Genomic DNA, 18,489 nt, shown 5'->3' on the forward strand with positions numbered 1-18,489 from the left:
ACGGCTCCATCTGGGCTGCTGAGTCACAGAACCTACCGAAGTGAGATAAAAGCCAGAGGGCTGGAGGTAAGGGAAGCTTCCTAGTAGGGATTTTTGCTATTTTGGTCCAAACACACGACGATGACAGCAGGAAGCAGAACAGGGCCAGGGCGGCGGTGCTTCGCAGGCTGCCGCTCCGCTCCGGCAGCCGGGGGGTTAAAGCGCAGGCTGCCGCCGCCTCCTCCGCCTGCCAGGCCCCGCTGAGCTCCCGGCCCCGCCGCCCCCGGCAGCCCACCACGCCGGGAGGGCGGCGGGCCCGGCAGCCGGCGGCGCCCCTGGAGCGTCCTCTTCCCCGCAGGGCCGCGTCCCCACACCGCCCCACGGGGACGATCCGCGCGTCCCCGCACAACGCCCCGCAGGGGCTCCATCGCGCTCCCGTCCCGTCCCGCAGGGACCGCGCCACGTCCCCGCGGTCCCAGCCCCAGCGGGACGGCACCGTGCGCACTCGGCGCGTGTCCCCACGGGGGGCCCGACGCGTCCTCACGCGCCGCCGAGCGCCCTCACGGACCCACGGAGCCCCCGCGCCCTCCCGCACGGCGACCCTCGCTCGTTCCCCCGTCGCTCCGCACCGCCCCCGCCGGGCCCGGCCGCGTTCCCAGCGCGGCGCCGCGCTCCCCCCGCCCCCCCGGGCGGCGGTTCGGCCCCGAGGCGGCGCTGCGCCTTTAAGCGCGGGCCGGGCGCCAGCTGCCTCCGCCCGGGGGCAGCGCCGGGCGGGCCGGGCCCCGCCGTAGCCGGGCAACCGCACACGGCGGGCGGGCGGAGGGCGGCCCCGGCAGCGCCGCGATCAGGTGGCAGCACCGAGCCCGAGCCCGGCCGCTGCCCGGCGGATAAAAGTGCCGCCCGCCGCGGGACGGCCGCCAGCCGAGCGGAGCCGCCGAGGACCGCGGTAAGCTGCGGGACGGGATCGCGCCGGGGGGGGTTGAGCCGGGCCTCTGCCGGGGCGCCCCGCGATGCGCTCCGGAGCCGGCCCCGCTGCGGGCTCCGGTAACTCCGGGTTCTCCGCGCTGGCGCAGCGCCGCTCGCAGCCCGCCCCGCTCCCCCGTAAGGGTGGCGGTGCCGGCCCGCACCCCGCACGGCCGCTCACCGCGGTGCCTGCAGCCCGGCCTGCCGCCGCGGGGCTCGGCGCGGTCCGTTCGGGCAGCGCGCGGCCGCCGTCCCCGCCGCCACCGCCTCCGCTGCGGGGTCGGCACGGGAGAGCGGGACGGGGCACAAAGCGCACGGCGGAGCCGCGGCGGCTCAGCGCGCCCGCAGCCGAGTTCGGGGCGGGCTGCTTCCTCGGGGGAAGCCCGACGGCGGTGCCGGGCAGCGCATCCCACCCGCCGGGCGCTCGACCCCGGCACCCCGGGCGGGACGGGGCCGCGCCGCGCATCGAATCGTTGCCGGGGCGGCCGCCGGCAGCGGCGCGACTCGCGGCGGCGGGGCCGTAACCTGTTCGACGGGACGGCAAACGAGCGTCGTGCCGCGCGGCTCTGTCTACTGCCGGGTACCTTGATGTCATGTTGAGAGCGTTTATTCCTAGCGCCGCAGGAACGGTGGAGGGGTTAGCAATGGCAAAACATCGTTTTCCCTTACGATAGGCCACATCGGCTCGGGCAGGGAGCAGATTGCTTCTCCCTGGGCCTCTCCATCCACTTCCAAGCACGCTGCTGCCTCCGGTGCCTGGGTGCTGGCCTTTAGCACAGCTCCGGCTCCCAGGCAGCAACGGTACAATAGCCCCTGTTTGGGGAGCGCACACCAGCAGCACTCTGGGCAGTGCAGCCCTGTGAGCAGCACAGCAGATGGGAAGCATTTTGCTCAGCACCAGCGGGAGCACGATGCTGGTTGTGCTTCCTGCCCCCGGGACGTACACGTCCCACTCCTCCGGGAACAAGCGAAATCTCAGGGATTTCATTCCTGCTCCAGAGTCTCCTGGCTCTGGCTCAGCTTCCACATTGGTCTGGTCAACATTGGAAGTGGCACAGTTTAACCAAACAGCTGAACCCAACTAAGTCTCAGAACTGGAGAGGCAAGCCGAGGCTGCTTTAGCATTCAGAAATATATGGGGGAAAGGGGGAAAATCCTCTACGTGGGATATTATGGGAGAGAAGAACAAAATGCAGAACTCTATACAAGAGAGGCAGTGCTGGCTTTAAGTCAGAAACATCACATCTGGGACCCAGGTGGAAGTGAGGAGCAAGGAAACCCATCGGAGCAAGGCAGAGCTCTGTCAGTGCACCCCACACACAGCCCTCCTGCTGCCCCAAACCATGGGGTTGCAGGCAGTCCTCCCTCCTGCCAGGCTGGTTTCCCATAGAAAGCAACATTCATGCCTTAAATTGGGTATGGGAGCTTCTCCCAACCCCCTCTGTCTCTAGATACATGCAACTGAGTTCCAGCTCCAAACCAACACCTGGCCAGGGCTTTGGTGCTTGGAAATGGATTGGAGGTCTCTGGAGCACAGCCCCTGAAACTAGGGGCCCTTCCTGCTGCTGGGCTCATCCCACCCAGCTCCTCTCCCTCTTTAAATAAGGCAGCAACAGCCCTCAGGCAGCTTGTGTTAAATTAAACCACCACAGCTGGCAGCTTCCTGCAGGACAGCTCACCAGTCAGGTGCCAGCATCTCCAGCAGGGTGTTTGGAGACAGCACAGCACTGATGGGACTTCATGTCCCCCCCATAAAGATTGCACCCCCCAGGATTGAGCACAGCTGTGTTTCCTTGGAGCTGGGAATTCCTATTCATGAGCAAAATTGGCATTCGCTGTGCCTTGTGCTGAGCAGCCGCCCATACCAATGGGAGCACACGGAGACCAGGGGTGCTGGCTCTGTGCTGTTTGCATGGGAAACATTCACTGCTGCATGTAAACTTGATTTCCAGCAAATTGAGTACAGTTGGCCTCCATTCCTGTTACCCTAAGCAACCCCATCAATGTGCTCAGAGCAACCTCATTCCTTCCAGCTGCTGCAGGCAGGAGGCTGGCAGGGCCAGGCAGCTGCTCACCAGCCCCGCTCCACTGCTTTCCCTCCGGCTCAGCTTTCCACTGGTACAGCCCTGCACTGAACCTCCCCAGGGCCCTGAGATGCCCATGGCCCCGCTCACCCACCCGGAGGGGTTCCCCACCACAGGCACACTGAGAGCACAATGCTCTGAGATCGCTCAGGGAAGGAGGGCTGTACTTAGATGCACACTACTTGGAACAGCTTCTGAAAGAGGTCTGGGTGACCATCGGCATGGAAGTGCCATGCAATTTCTAGCAATCACAGCAGTGAATTCACAGCTGCCTTCAATTTTATGGGTTTTGGTTTAGGCTGAAGCAGAGCACAGAGGTGCTGCCAGCAATGAGAGGCCAACAGCCTCTGGCAGCAGCAGTAGCCTCTGAGCCCTGGGTGCAAAACATGCCAGCCCAGTCCCCAGCAGCATCACATAGCCATCAGATTAGCTGTTTTTTGTGCAGCAGATGGGAGAGGGAAAGCATCTCTCTTATCAGCTGGGCACATCCCTAAGAGAAGGGAGGCACAGCCTGCCCGCTGCTCTGCTCCATGCAGGTGCCCAGGCAGCCAGGGTCTCACACACATACACGATATGGGAGCTTCTCTGAGCTCTGCCTGCAGCCCAGATGCCATCAGCTGGTGCCAAAATAAGCAGCGTAGCTTTGGAACAGACGCTCTCCCTCCCCTCTTGCTTTGAGAGACGTGGAATTGAGAACAGCCCCCAGAGCTCAGCCAGCTCACAGCCCTGACGCTGCACACAGCCATAGGATCCAGCTCACGCCTCCTCAAGGCTTCATTCTGTTTTTTTTTAGAGAGCATTTGATGCACCCAGCCTGAGTTTAAGCAAGACACAGGTGGCTGCACTATGGGCTTGAGCAGCAGACACACGGAGTGCTGGAGCATACCAGGAGCTCCAAAATAAAAGGTGCTGCTTTAAAGAAAAAAAAAAATAGCAGTTTGCTTCTCATGGATAAAACCAGTTGCCAAGGGAAGCTCATCCCCAGGGCACAGCCCTGCATCACACAAGGGTTCATGAATATCCACATTCTGCAGGACATGTCACTCCAGTGCCCAGGAAGGGAGCAGAGCCGTGACACCAGCTGTCACCTCGCAGGCAGTGTCACAGAGGCTGGGGCACCTGGGGAGGCTCAGGTCATGGGAGCAGCCCAGATTCCCACTGAGTGGAAGCAGTGCCACACCAGGGAGATAAAACCTCGCTCTCTCCAACCAGATGTGCTGGATGCAGGGCCATTGAGCAGCGATAAGCCCAGGACCTCTCACAGCCAAACCATGCACATCCCTTGTGTGGCAGAGAGCCACGCCTGAACACAGCACTGACAGCAGCATGTGCCTCTGAGTGTGGGGCCTGTGGTTGTGCTGGGTGCTGCGCGGGCAGCCAGGCCTGCTCACAGCTTCTGGGAGACAGATTGTTATCTTGAGTTCGCATCTGACAGCTTCCATCCCTGCCTGCCTAAGAAGGTAATGCAGGCAGCCAGCAGGAATCAGAGCAGGGCTTGGCCACAGGTGCAGAGTACAGCTGAGGCATCCTCCGTCACACCCACATCACTGCATGTCCCTGCTGTTTCCCAATCCAAAACCCAACTGCTCATTTCTCTGCTCATGAGGACACACCAACGGCTGACGGCAGCCAGTGGCAGCTCCAGGAGTACATCCCCAGCAGGGCAGGGGCTGCAGTTCACATTCCACCTCGTTTTGCTGTGGTGGTGCCTGCAGAGGCAGAGCTGCCCGCTGGCCCCGAGCCCACCTTGAGCTCCCTCAGACCTGGCACGAGCAAGCTGTGACCCTGAGAGCAGCCGTACTTCGTGCTCTCTGCTGAAATTTATTTTAAATGCCGTTCTCCAAGACCATTTCCAAAGCAATTTGCTGTTTGGCCTAGCTAGGAGGGCCCTGAGCAGACTCGTTTCAGCGCCTGCAATATTGACTCTTCTCTTTACTGCGGCGTTTGTCATCTCTAAAATGAATAACTTTACCTCTCCTGGGAAGGGGGAGAAGCAGCCTCAGTGCTGATATCTCATACACCCAGCCCACAGACCTGCTTCAAATCTCAGATGATGCTCTGGGAAAGAAACTGGGGGCTTCTGCTGCTTTGCTTTGTTGGGAGCGAGGCTCTCCCTGCACCCGCTCCTCCCCATGCCCTGAGCTCACTAGACCCCTCTCGGTGCATTCTCACAGTCCCCAGTGCCACACTGCCCTTGGGCTGTGGTGGGGATGAGCAGAAGGCAGCACCAGAGCAGGGCCACCCCTCAGCACCAGCCTGCAGGCCCAGGGCTCACAGTGCAGGGGGAGGAGAGCCAGAAGGCGTTTTCACCTCTGCTAGGTACAGCACCACGGCACCGACGTGTAACGCAATGCTTACTGCAGTCCTGACTCACACCCCTTAGGAACAAGGCAGCGCCTTGCTCTCAAGCCAGAAGAACTCTTAAAAAAGAAACTCCTCCAAATCCCCCTAAAAAGTCACAGAAAAAGCCACCCAACACCCCCGGAATGAGAACTTTGAAGTTCAGAGCTGCCAACTCATCACTGGAAGACCAACAAGCAGGGCCCTCCAGTATCCCAGAGACCACAGCACATTTAACCATGACATCTGCCTGTTTCTGCCTCAGTCTCCTGAGCTCTCAGAGGTGCTTTTAGGTCTTTCTCAGAAGACCCAGAAACCCCCCCTTTCCCGGGGGAATTTCAGTTTTCATTAATGGAAACCTGTGTCTCTGGAAACCAAAGCCAAAGGAGGAAACACCAACTGCTACATGACTTGGAACAAGAGAGCTGTAAGCACTATCAGTGGTGGCCTTTCTGAGGGAGCAGACCTCCCAACACACAAACTATTACAGAAACATTATCGTATTGCTTTTAAAGCTCCCTTACCCAGAGAGGAGCTGGTGGGCACACTCAGCCCCACAAAGACACGCACCCAGCAGCCACATCACCAATCTCCTGCTACAATGCACCTGTCTCTTCTTTCTCCTAGGGGACCAGCACAGATAAACCACACAGCTTAACAGCAGAAACACACATGGTGCCCAACACAAACTCACCAGTCTCAGTAGAACACGATCACGTAGCGTATCGGAGCCATCAGGAGAGAAATGCTCGTCACAGTGGGCAGAAGCAAGGTCCCTCCTGCAGTGAATGCTGGGAAGGACCAGCAGGTCACTATGAGCCCACCCCCAAGGACAGCTGGTGCACACCTGGAGGCATTAGGGGTGGGCTTATCTTCAGGCTAAAATTAATGAGTCCCTTCCCCCACCCCTCGTTAGGCACAGGAGAGAAACAGCAGCTTCCACCTGGGGCAGGCGGGGGACTGCACCAGTCCCAAAACTGTGTTACTAGTGACCCTGGGTGAGCTCAGTACATGGCACAGGAGCACCCCAACAGTGTGGACATGTGGGGCAATGCCACCTCTGTGATTGTGCATGTGCCTGTGTCCTGAAGTTTGGTTGCACAGGCTGACCACTCGCATGCAGCCAGGATGGAGTCGTTTACTTCAGCCTTCAGCTGTAGGAATGGGTAGCCGCTGGCTCCGTGGGGCTCACTGCTCACTCTGTTCCATTCTCAGTTGTTTTTTGGTTTGGTTTTTTTGGCATGCAGCAGGAGTTGGTAAGAGCCTTTTCCTCTCTCTCTGCCCCAGCACAATGATGGGAACCATTTCATGAAGAGTAACAGCTTTGGGTTACAGAGGGGATGAAGCAGAGTAAATCAGGCATATTAAGAATAGCAAATAGTTTCATAGGAGTGAAATCAGAAACTGGCTGGGACTAGGCAGGAGTGTTAGGAAGGTGCAGCTGTAAGGGTGGTAACGACTCACACCTGCTGATAACTCTGGTCCTCACCCAGGACTACAACCACTACGGACATGGATCTGGCACACAGCAGAGGCAGCATGCTGTACATCAGTTGGCTGATGCTGGGGAAGGTGCTGCTCTCTGCATCCTCCTGCCTCCCCAGCCCTCTGCTCTCACTGCTGTGCACTGTCTGTTGTGTTGAGTTTGCTCAGAGCATGGCAGCAGCCTGAGCAGTTGCTTATGTAATGAAATCCTCCCTGAAACGTTAACTGTTTCTGGTCCAGAGTTGCTCTGCTTCACACAGAGGCAGTGCTGCCAGGTATCGGCCATTTGGAGTTCTGTTGCTGCTCTCTTCCTGGCCATGCAGTGTCCCCTTAGTACAAAGCTGCTCGTCTATCTGTCCTTGGCCTCTGTTGTGGGTGAGCTGTGCACAGGCAGCTTGCTGCCAGCCCTGAGCTGTGGAGTTTGCAGAGCAAGCCCAGCTCGTTGCATGCAAATGGCCAGATAAGTCACTGCTTGCAAGCAGGAACCACTTTATGGAAAGCAGCAGAGCCCTTCTCAAAGCACCCCAAGCCCCCGCAGCACACTTGCAGGGCTGGGTCTGCACGGGGCTGCTGCTGGCTGTCATGCTGCCAAAACCAAGCCTAGCTCTCACCACTGGGAAAATCCAGCTTGTCCCTATTCATGTTGCATACCAAAGGGTTCCCATTTCCTCTCTGCTGCCTTTGGCATTGAAGATTTTTTGCTGGCCCTGTGTGGAGCCAGGAGTTGGACTCGATAATCCTTATGGGACCCTTCCATCTCAGGATGTTCTATGGAGATCTCACCTATAGCAACTGCCCTCCTGTTTGCCAAGTCCATAGCCTAGAGTGACCTGAACCTCAACCCTCCTGCACATTGCCACTCATGCCACCATGAGGACTTGGGGGATGTTTCTGCTCGGATGTCTCTATAAAGCAAGGAACTCGGCACCTGATGGCCAGGAGGAGACAGATCCTTGCCCCGGTGCAGCTCCTGGAGCTGCCCAGGTCCCAGCACTGAGCTTCCTCATCCCAGGCAGCAGCAGGTCAGCTGGGCAAGGAAACAGAGATCAGCCAATTTTGCTGGCTGACTCCCTGCGGTGAAAGCTGAGCTGAGACTGAGCAAACAAAGGCCCTGGATTCAGCATTTATTAGATGAAACAGGCCAGATCCTCCTGCACAGCCCTCGCTGGAGCAGCCCTGCCCAGCCCTGCAGCTGCAGCGTGTTTGCAGGTCACCTCCCCACTAATGCTCCCCAGCCCTCCTGGAGGACAGCGTGGAGTTACAATCCTGTTTGGATTTGTGTGTTGCCAGAGCCGCATCCCGCCCTGCCTGCCGGCCCTGCAGCGGGCATGCTGCCTGCCAGCCTCCAGCACCACTCTCGTTGCTCTCAGCCCATTTCACCTCACTCTGTTTTACTCCTTCCACTCTCAGGACGTGTGTTATCTCTGGTCTAGATGGAGAATTAAAAGGGGGTGCTGTCTCAGTCCTATTCTTCCCAAGAGCAGGATGCTATGGCTCTCAGCACCAGCTTGCCTTTCTACAGCCTCTGTGTCCATGCAGAGAAGCTCTGATCCTCCTTTCCAGTCCTTGGAAAGCTACCTAATTCGGTGGCTAAACATCCTCAGGGTGAGATGCTGCCTGGTGCCCTGTCTTGGTCCCAGCTGGTGCCTAACAAATCCATGCTCTCTTCTCTTCCCAGCTCAGTGTTGGACGTGCTCTGAGATACCCCACCTCCAGCAGCCCACTGCCTCCAGGTGCCAGGCGGTGCTTGGGAGTAGCTTGTTCTTGAGTGTAAGTGCCCAAATCCTTTGTGTTGCCAGTAGTAGATATTTGAATAGGGATTTCCTCCGCTCTAAGAACCCAATTCCTTTGAAACGCCATGATGTTCCCTGCTGTTCCAGCTGGGAAGCTGGGCGCCTGCAGTGGAAAGCTGAGTGCTCACAGCTGCAGCAAAAATCTTCCTGTTGGAGCACGAACTTCTGCAGCACCAGCACTGTGGGCCCACGGTTTCAGGAGCTGCTCAAGTAGCTGCCAGCAGGGAACAAGCCACAGAGGAGACTGTGTTATGCTCATTAAGTTACCATACTGCAAACCCATGCCAAAAATCTGCTGGCAGCACTACCAGCCACTGCTGAGACCTGCCAGTGCTTTCCAGAGCCTGGGATGCTGACAGACCACTGCGTGGCAGCGTCGGGCCTGGGGACACTGCAGGCACTGTCTCAGCCCTTCAAGGGGGCCCAGGAGGCCTCTGCCCCCACCTCAGCCTCTCCCACACCTGGCTCCAGCTGGAGGCCGCATAGGTGGACTTACATGACTTACAAGGTATTAATGCTTTGTGGCTCATCCCCTTGCTTGCAGCTTCTAAACTGGCTTTGGAGAAGTCCTAAAGGAGTAAGGGAGATAAAAACAGATCTCTTATTTTCCACTCTGGCCTTTGAAATAGCAGGAGTGCTCAGATCGTGTCCTTCCTGGGGCCCACAGCGGAGGTGGCCGGGGATAAATGGCTCACACAGGCAAACCCACGCCTCTGCGGAGCGTGTCTTTCTCCAAAACATTAGTCAGTTATTAAAGCAGCAGGAAAAGAGCCTCCCTTGTCCCTACCTCTGCTTCAATTTTACTCTCTGTTTGACATAACCAGGTCACTCTTTCCACACTTCCCCAGCCTCACTGGGAACCGATTACTGATCGAGATGGACGTGACTCACTGCCTTTTTTAATGAGCAACTTTCCTATGTTTATGTGCTTTGGCAGAGACTTTCTTATACCTAAAAAAGGAGAAGGGTGGCACTGGGGAGAGGGCAGGGTACATTGCTGGCATCTATATCCAGTCTGAGTGAGATGTTTCTCACCCTCTCCTTGGATTCCAGCCACTTGTGAAGTTACTGCTTTTGAACATGAAAAAGGCGTAACTAATCTTCCACACACTAATCTGGATGAAACACTGTCCAGGCCCACAGGTAGGCTGCCTAAGCCCTTGACAACTAATTGGAGCTAATTAGGTTAGAAGATTTTTGTGTTAATATCTGTTTAGGCTGTGCCTGGGGGCCCCATGGTAATAAGCATCGTACAAACCCAGGGCAACCTTACCCCATGGAGGCTTGCCAGTAGGAGATTGTCCAGGCCACAGCAGGGTGAGTTGGGTTTTGCTTCTCTCTTGCACAGACTCAGGCTCATCGGACAGGTGCCCCGCTCACGTGGTGTTGCTTGTGTTTTGCAGTGACTAAGTGGAGGAAGCACTTGCTATCCTTGCCCTGCTGGACCAGACCATCCTTCCCTTGGCTGCAGATCCCACTGGATCCCTTCCCATAATGGAGGTGTGAGTGCCAAGATCCTCCATGACCTCCAGAAGCCACAACTCCTTGCCGAGAACTCTGATGGCTCCACGAATGCTTTCTGAAGGTGCCCTGGGGGGCATCGCCCAAATCACCCCCTCGCTGTACCTGAGCCGGGGCAGCGTCGCCTCCAACCGGCACCTGCTCCTGTCCCGAGGGATCACCTGCATAATCAACGCAACCATCGAGATCCCCAACTTCAATTGGCCCCAGTTTGAATATGTCAAAGTGCCTTTGGCTGACATGCCCAACGCCCCCATCTCCTTGTACTTCGACAGCGTTGCCGACAAGATCAACAGCGTGGCACGGAAGCACGGGGCCACCTTAGTGCATTGCGCGGCCGGCGTGAGCAGGTCAGCCACCCTGTGCATCGCCTACCTGATGAAGTACCATAAGGTGTCCCTCTTCGAGGCATACAACTGGGTCAAATCAAGGCGCCCTGTTATACGCCCTAACGTGGGCTTCTGGAGGCAACTGATAGACTACGAGAGGAAGCTGTTTGGGAAGACAACGGTTAAAATGGTACAGACACCATATGGCATCATCCCAGACGTTTACGAGAGAGAGAGGAGACCCCTGATGCCTTACTGGGGAATTTAATGTGACTGCAGATGGGAAGCACAGCAGAAGGGACATGCTGTTCCAAGTCGACCAGACTGGAGATGTTCCCTTCTCTTTCTACAGCCAACTTTGGTTCTTTACCATACAGCAGAACCTCAACTAATTCTCACCTCACTAACCCGCAAGGCCAACAGTTCCCTTCGAAGCATTTCTCTCTACAGGGATTCCCCCATCCCATTTTCCTCTGATTTAGCAGAATGAGATGATCTTATAAGTTTATTCCTTTCATAAAGCCTCCCTCTCTTTTTAGTCAGTTTATTAGTATCCTATGAGGAAAGGCCTACGAGGCGTTTGGCAGAGTTAATGAACAAAGTGCGCTTTGTGATGCGGTAGCCTGGATCTTTCTTTAATAGCTTGTTTGCTTCCTTGCAGAATCCTGTAGTGGTTTGGGAGCAGCACTAGCACCAGACAGGGAAGTCCAGCTCTAACAGCATGGCTTCCAGGAGCAGGGAGGAGGCAGTACAGGGTTGTGTTGCTAGTGCTGGTGTTTTCTTTAACATCTGTAGTGACTCTCAGTATATAGTGTTTGAGATCTTTAGTCAGCTCTTAATCTGTATTAAAAGTCAAAAAGAATGAAGTCAGTCCGTGTCAGGCACAAGTAAAATAAAATTTGAATGATTGGAATCAAGTAAATACAAAGCCCTTCTTCACTCATTCCATGCCAGGGCGATAGTCCTGGAATACACTGACACTTCTGAAAAGTACTGGTGGTGTTCTGTGGGCAGAAAGTAAACTTAATTTGTGAAAACGTGGCTCAAGGCAGCAGCGGGAAGTTGACCCTTCCCTTCCCCCACCACACAGCCAAGGGGATGTTTAGGAAACGCTGTGTGCGTGGCCACCTTCCTAAAGGGCTGAGTTGCATTTCCTAACGTTCAAACAACCAGTGGACTGGAAGTAGGTACACCCACTTGAGTACTTTGCTCTAGATACGGTCGTGATCTGCCTTAGCCCATTTCTAAAACACTTCATTATGTCCTCAAGGTTATGTTGCATTCTAGAATTGTTCTGCACAAAAAGGCAATCTGTTTCACCTCCGGGACGGGGATGGTGGTACGGAAAAGGCTTTGCCTCATTCTGTTCGTGATGAGAAAGATTCCAACTGGAGATGTGGGAGAAACCTCTCTGTGGCACAGCTGCTGCCTCCTGGGCACCGCTGCCCTCCCCGCAGATGGAGCAAGACCTTCCTGTCCTCTGCTGCATCCCCGACGGATGAGTATGCAGATTGCTGGATGCTGAGATAGCTATCTGATTTAAATGAGATTCTATACTTGTAAAAAAAAATCAATAAAGAGTAAACTAGAACATGTGTTGGCTTCCTGTTCAGAACTGTGCTAATGTATCTGAAGTCACAGTGGGAACGTGGTATAATCCTGAGCAGCAATTTACACAAGTTTGGAGAAGTAATTCTGTGTTCCAGGCAGTTTCGAGGTGTCCCCCGTTCCTGACAGTCATTACAACAGCCAGGTGGTTCAGTTAGTGATGTAAATTCCTCAATATTTTAAGGGCATCCAAAGTCCAAAAAGAGTTTCCTGTGTGCATCTGTAGCCATTCCACCTGCAAACCTCTCTTGGGGTGCCCTAGCCAAAACTGCAGTTGGAAAACACCAAGCACTGGAGCACCTGGATCTCAGGGCACTTCCGTATCAAGCACAACAGAGCAGCCCTGCAGCGCCAGAGGGAATTCTTTTCAGATGAGCAAGAATCAAGTTTCAGCCCACAGAGATAAAAGGGAGATTTGCCACACGCTGTGAACAGTTCAGGTTTCAGCGGTTTTGTCTCTTGGCACTGTTTGCAGTGACAAACAAGCAGGCTATCAGGCTGACTGTCCATTTGAAAATATACTACTTTTTTTTTTTTTCCCTTTGGAGTTAAATACCAGGGAAGTGGCAAGCAAGAAAGGAAGGACAGATTAAAAATAGGACTAAGAATTAGTTGGGAGAAATCCTGAAAGCATGTCACTTAGAGGGAAAAAATACTTTAAAAAAGTCTTTCAAAATTAAACTTTATCTAAAAATTGAGCAGGCCTATTTTAACAATATTTTCTGCAAAAAACTAGACGGGAAAACTTCTCCATTTGGAATAGTTATATGTGTATTTTGCACATAAACTGCTTCAATGTTGGGGGAGGGGACAATACCAAGTGTTCAACAACCAAAGCACAGAGTGACTATGAAGCAATAAAAAATGCAATCGCCTCACAAAAGCACATCATGAAATAGAGAACTCATCCGGAATGCCCAGGAAAGATTTCAGAGAAGTGCAGTGGTAGCAACAACTTAGAGGTATCTCTCCACAGAAGTTTCTCATTCCAAGAGAAGATATTTACCTGTGCCTCATTTTCCCCGGAACGGTTTTTGTGCACCTTGAAGTCAACAGAAGCAGAAGATGTGACTCCGTCTAGAAGCAGGGCAGCACGACATGAGGGAAGCACCATTCCTCCTGATTCCCATCGTCCAGAAGAGCACACACCTTGTCTGCAGGTGAGACACCTTCCAGTCGTTGGCCACAGAGATTCTGCATTCACGAGCATTCAGCACGTGGCCCCAGCTGTGCCCTGCAAGGATCCCTGCAGGGATTTCTGCAGTGACTCTGGCACAGCACAGACTGAAACAGCTCCAACTGCAAATGGTGAAATCACTTCTAGAAGACAAACAATGCTCACCCAAAGGGAACAAGAAGGAATGATAATATAAATAGATTTCTTCTGACCTCTTTTCTTCATAGTATTGAGAACTGGAATTAAATACAGGCCCAGAAATCAAAAAGACATCTTCCAGAAGAAGCAGCTTGTACAATAGCAGCTTTTATTGAAAAGGCCGCCTTTGTTTCAAATTTAATCAATCCGACACGAAGCTGAGAAGGGAACTGCATTCCATGGGATGTCACAGCTTCTTCCCAACCCTTGGCCATGCTTCCCCTCATAGCACCATGTGCTGCTCAAGGAGAAGCTGCTCAAAGCATGCCCAGGCAAGGAGAAGCTGCTGCCAGAGATGGAGAACCATCAACATCCAAGAGCTGAGCATTCCCATCCCACAGAGCATGGCAGGGAAATGGGGCAATAAGGAAACAGGGCAGTAAGGAAGCAAACAGGCCAGAGCCACTGGTTTGCTCTCCAGCACTTCATCTGAGACAAAGCACACTGAGATAGCGCAGAAGAGTACAATGGGGCAAAACCATGCATAAATTAAATTAACCAAGGGAACAATCTCTTCAAACTCCAAATATACACACAAAGGAAGATCACTTTCCCAAGGCAGCTCCAGAAATTACAGACATTAGAAAAAACAAAACCACATTTCTCAGTTTTTTTCCTAGTCAGTGTCCAGAAAAAGGAGTTACATTTACAAAATTGAGCACAGCCAAAGCAGAAGGCAGCACGTCCATCAGCCTGTATGCAAAGGAAGCAGGGAACGCGGTCTGTTACAATGCACCACAGAAAATACCATCACCTTGGATACAGATTGGCTAGCAGCCGTATCTGAGGGAGCTGAATGCAACAGTGAGTCATTGTAACGAGCAGGATGTGCAAGGGAAGCGATCCTCCTGTGCAATGCCTGTACCGAGGGTATCTGCACGAACAGCATTTGGTGTGTTCCCATGACGTCAAAGCGTTCAGAAAAACCATTTCTGCTGGCCACAAACGCAGCAATGCTGCCAGCTGCTTCCCCTTCTGCAGGCAGCAATGACGGCAGTGCCACACCTCACCATGCTCCTCTGCAACTGTTAACACAGATCCCTTATTTTTATGGCCAGAAGACACACTAGATCCATCCATTCCAGAGAGGAAACTTCCCTGCTTAACAAGTACATTACGAGAGAAACATCACTGAAACACATTTTTATGACAGCATAGCTCATACGGTATTTGAAATATTGCTTGCTTTAAGTTTCACATTGTGGCCTGTTTCCTTCACGGCATTCTCTAATTAAAAACAAATAAACCTATCCAGTTAAGTGCTCAGGAACCGCGATGGAAACCCATGCTAACAATAAACTCCCTTTTCCCAATATAGCACTTCCACGAGCACAGCCTTTGCGTCAGCCAGATACTCCAAATCACTTGAGAGGTCCCCTCGCTCGCAGCAAGGAGTGCAGCAATGCCCAAGTGCTCCAGTCATTCAGCTGCACACTGAGTGCTGCCGTGCTGTGCTGCACAGACCCCAGGCATCAGTGGGAACACTTACCCTGGTGATGCATACAGCCCCTCATTAGGAGGGAAAACAATCTCAGAAGCTGTGGTGCTGTCACTATTTCATGCCTAATAAATGAAACAGCAAGCAAAGAGTGACTGCCTTTTTTTTTTTTAATGTATAATTACTGGGCAGCAGAAGGCAAGCAGTCACTGTCACATGATTAAAAATCCACCATTTGATGAGCTTGAGCATGCAATTGGAGGCACAAGTTGTTGTTCCACAAGTGAGCAGCAAAATCTCAGGCAGCAGGAAGGTTGATTTTAATTTGTGTAAATAAGGGGCCAGACATCTAACACTCCTATTAGCCAAGATTCTTTCATTTGGCATAATTAATAGTTTAGTGTAGTTAAGAATTAGTAAATAAATAAATCAATCACAGAACCACAGAATGGTTAGGGTTGAAGGGACCTCAGGGCCCACCTGCTCCAACCCCAGCCCCATCAGGCTGCAGATACCATTACTGAAGCTCATCAGGCATGACTTCCCCTTGTGAAGTCACACTGCCTATTCCTGTTATTTCCTTCTCCCTCATGTACCTGGAAATGGTTTCCAGGACGAGCTGTTCCATCACCCTGCAGGGACTGAGGCGAGGCTGACTGACCTGTGAGGTTCCCTAGGTCCTTCTTTTTAAAGGCAGGAGGGATGTGTGCTTTCCTCCAGTGTTTGGGAACTTCTCCCATTTGCCACAATTGAGCAGTGATGATAGAAAGGGGCCCCACAATCACAAAGGTCAGCTCCCTCACTACTGCATCCCATTGGGGTCCATGGACTTGCGAATGTCCACTTTCCTGAACTGTTCCCTGACCTCTTCCACCAAAGAGACAACATTTTCCTCTTTATAATTTCAATTTCAGCAAATAATTACTGGTCAATGTCAGTTACTCATAATGGAGGCAAGGCAAAGCTGAAAAAGCTGTTCATATCCTTGGAGAAAAGGGACTTTCAACTTAAGTCAAAGAATTAAGCAGCAAGTTGTACCTGATGGATACACACCACATTGCATTCTCTGCAAACTGAACAAAACTGTAAGAGGTAAGGCTCTTAAAATAGTGCCACCAAGCTCCCAATGGGTTTAAAATTCCAAAAGTAGCTGCTGATGGCACTGTTATCTGGGTGTTGCATTGGAAGAAAGAGTCAGGTATTTTAGATGTCTGGGAAACACTTCGCAATAGTCTATGACTTCTTCCTGTTTAGGTAGGTGCTCCTCCTGAAAGCAACAGAACAGCAGATTGGCAACAGACTGCTTCTGCAGACAGCCTGCTTGAGGAGACAGCTTCCAGTGTGAGATCACACCTGTCCCCAGCAGGAGCTGAGCCCACCTGCTCTGCCAATTCTGGGAATCAGGAAAACACATTGTTACAGACAGCACTAGGATGCACGCGTTACATGCAGGCATCCCATCAAGTAACACATGTTAAAATACAAAAAGGTAATATATACAGGAGCAGACACATGGCAACAGTGGAGTCCAATTTTCAACAGTGCTGCAGCCACACAACCACCAAAGTACTGGGCAAAACAAACCCCACCCATAGTTTAGGACAAGTCCAAGAAAGGATGTTACCTAGTATTTGCAGCAGAACAGCACAGATTGCAAGTTCCCAAACCCAGATGTCTGCACTAAAGAACCTGGATACAAAGGGGAAATTTTTAACCATTTTTCCAAGTTCTTATCCTCCAGTACTAACCACTTATGAGTTTGAATATGGTATAATTTACAATTCAGAATGGTGAAAGCATGAATATAGAACGTCTCTCTGCCAATACTTATATCAGTAATTCATTTTGCCTTGACAGTAACGACTTGAGCACTGTGTGCATGTAATAGTAGAGCAGCAAATATTTAAAGAAAAACATCATGGTCCAGACACCAAAAACATTAAGAAAAGATTTGTTTGCAAGTATGTACTTCAAGTACTTAAGTAGTCATTTCTATGCAAATCAATCTAACACTTCAGTTCACCTTGGAAGCTATGTCCTCTCTGAGGTCTGCATTTGGTTAGCAGACTGCTTGTTTGTTTGACAAAGGCCAGCCCACATTCATCTTGATAAAGATTGAAATGCCACATTTTATGCCACTCGACAATTCTTCCCAGATATTTCTGAAACCCCAGTCATTTCCAGGAAAATTCTTCATGGTGAACTTCTATACGTGACAGTGGCTTTAATTCATGATTGTACAAAAGCCAAAATGAAGCATTTCAAACGAAGAATCCTTTCCACTCACTCAATCACACCATTTATCCAAGCACTGCGCGTTATCATTTCACCTGATCCTCCACCTTCAGCACAACCACTTTCAGAGCAGGTCTGGCAAAATGAGACCCGGAGGCTTTGGTTCCACACAGTTGATCCAGAAGTTTGCACAGCTCGCATGGTATTGGTGCCCTCCATATGCCAGCTTAAAATTATCCGTTTCTGAATTGAAGGCCTAGAGTAACAAGAATTGAAACAAGCGTGACCGTCTCACCTCCTCCACGCTCCAGAAACTAGAGTGGAAAATGGACATCACACAGGTGATCACCCCAGAATGGCAAATCGTGGTAGAGCCTGGACCCTCTTTCTCTGAACTGAATAAACCATTTTCACTTGCAGAAGCACAGCAGCCAAACTAATGCTTTCTTTTAGTCTGCAAAATGTCTGCAGGTGGGCAAAACCTACCACCCTCACACCTAATGCATACCCGCCTGTTACACCACGTATCAGTAGTGTCCCATCTGACACCTGTAACTCACTGTGCTCCACGCACCTTCCAGCACAAAGCTAGTTCTGCCAGCCAATAGCCCCCTGCTGTGCTGCCTTCACCGGGTCAGACTCTGCTGTGACTGAGGCTGGTGCTGCTTCTGATGTTAACGTTATCCTACCATACTCCAGGCTGAGTTTGGTCCACTTTCTTCCGGTAATTGAATCTGCTTTACGACTGGAGTGCATGAAGCCACAAACAAGCTTAAGATTTCTCCATGTATGTTGCTAGGTGATACTGCTTAAATGTGAGGGGAACTGAATTTTTATTTTTAAGTAAATCTGAACTGTTTGTGATATAACACTGATTTTTTTCCCCAGTTCAGAAAGTGAACATTTAGCAGCTGTTCCTACTTCAGCAGAATTTCCAGTGCTTCACAACTACCTATTTAAAAAATATTCTAACCATGTTTCCCAGATTCTGGATTTCCTGCACAGACTTCTAAAAATGCCATTGCCTACTGCATATAGACAAAAGTCAGTATTTGTACCAGAAACCCCTATAGCTCCCCCCTCTTCTGCTACAGACATGCAGGCAACTATGAACTCAGGAACTCACTGCAGGGACTTTTCTACCACACAACAGAAGGAGCACAAAACCAGAAAGCTATTCACAAGGTATGAGCATGCAGACAAGACAAAAGGCAGGCTCTAGAGCATGTTAGTTGATCAGATCAAGTATTAATAGTAACAAAAAAAATGACTGGAAGAAAAGGAGTCATGATTGGTACAATTGAGAATGACAGCTGAAGGCCAGCTAGCAGTTCAGCCT

General features: G+C 52.1%; 2 protein-coding genes across 8 annotated transcripts in view; one reads left to right on the top strand and one right to left on the bottom strand.

Annotated features, from left to right (window-relative positions):
* The first annotated feature begins 766 nt into the window (after window positions 1-766).
* Window positions 767-12,085, top strand: DUSP14 (dual specificity phosphatase 14). 2 transcript variants are annotated; one of them, XM_031591476.2, is made up of 3 exons: window positions 767-925; window positions 8,530-8,621; window positions 10,048-12,085. In XM_031591476.2, exon 3 carries the CDS (start codon window positions 10,166-10,168, stop codon window positions 10,760-10,762), a length of 597 nt encoding a protein of 198 aa, XP_031447336.1. In that variant the 5' UTR covers window positions 767-925; window positions 8,530-8,621; window positions 10,048-10,165; the 3' UTR covers window positions 10,763-12,085. The 2 variants fall into 2 exon arrangements, with proteins under 2 accessions (XP_031447336.1, XP_031447337.1); XM_031591477.2 differs by lacking the exon at window positions 8,530-8,621 and having other exon boundaries at window positions 768-925.
* Window positions 12,086-14,086: 2,001 nt separating this feature from the next.
* Window positions 14,087-18,489, bottom strand: part of SYNRG (synergin gamma) — a 35,615-nt gene continuing 31,212 nt past the window's right edge. For all 6 annotated transcript variants that reach the window (XM_031591475.2, XM_031591473.2, XM_031591472.2 and 3 more), the window contains one exon: window positions 14,087-17,406. In XM_031591475.2, the coding sequence (XP_031447335.2) occupies window positions 17,275-17,406 (132 nt within the window). In that variant the 3' untranslated portion in view covers window positions 14,087-17,274. The remainder of the gene's footprint in view (window positions 17,407-18,489) is intronic.

Source organism: Phasianus colchicus, chromosome 21 (assembly GCF_987193195.1).
Source record: "Phasianus colchicus chromosome 21, bPhaCol1.hap1.1, whole genome shotgun sequence".
Taxonomy (NCBI): Eukaryota; Metazoa; Chordata; class Aves; order Galliformes; family Phasianidae; genus Phasianus; species Phasianus colchicus.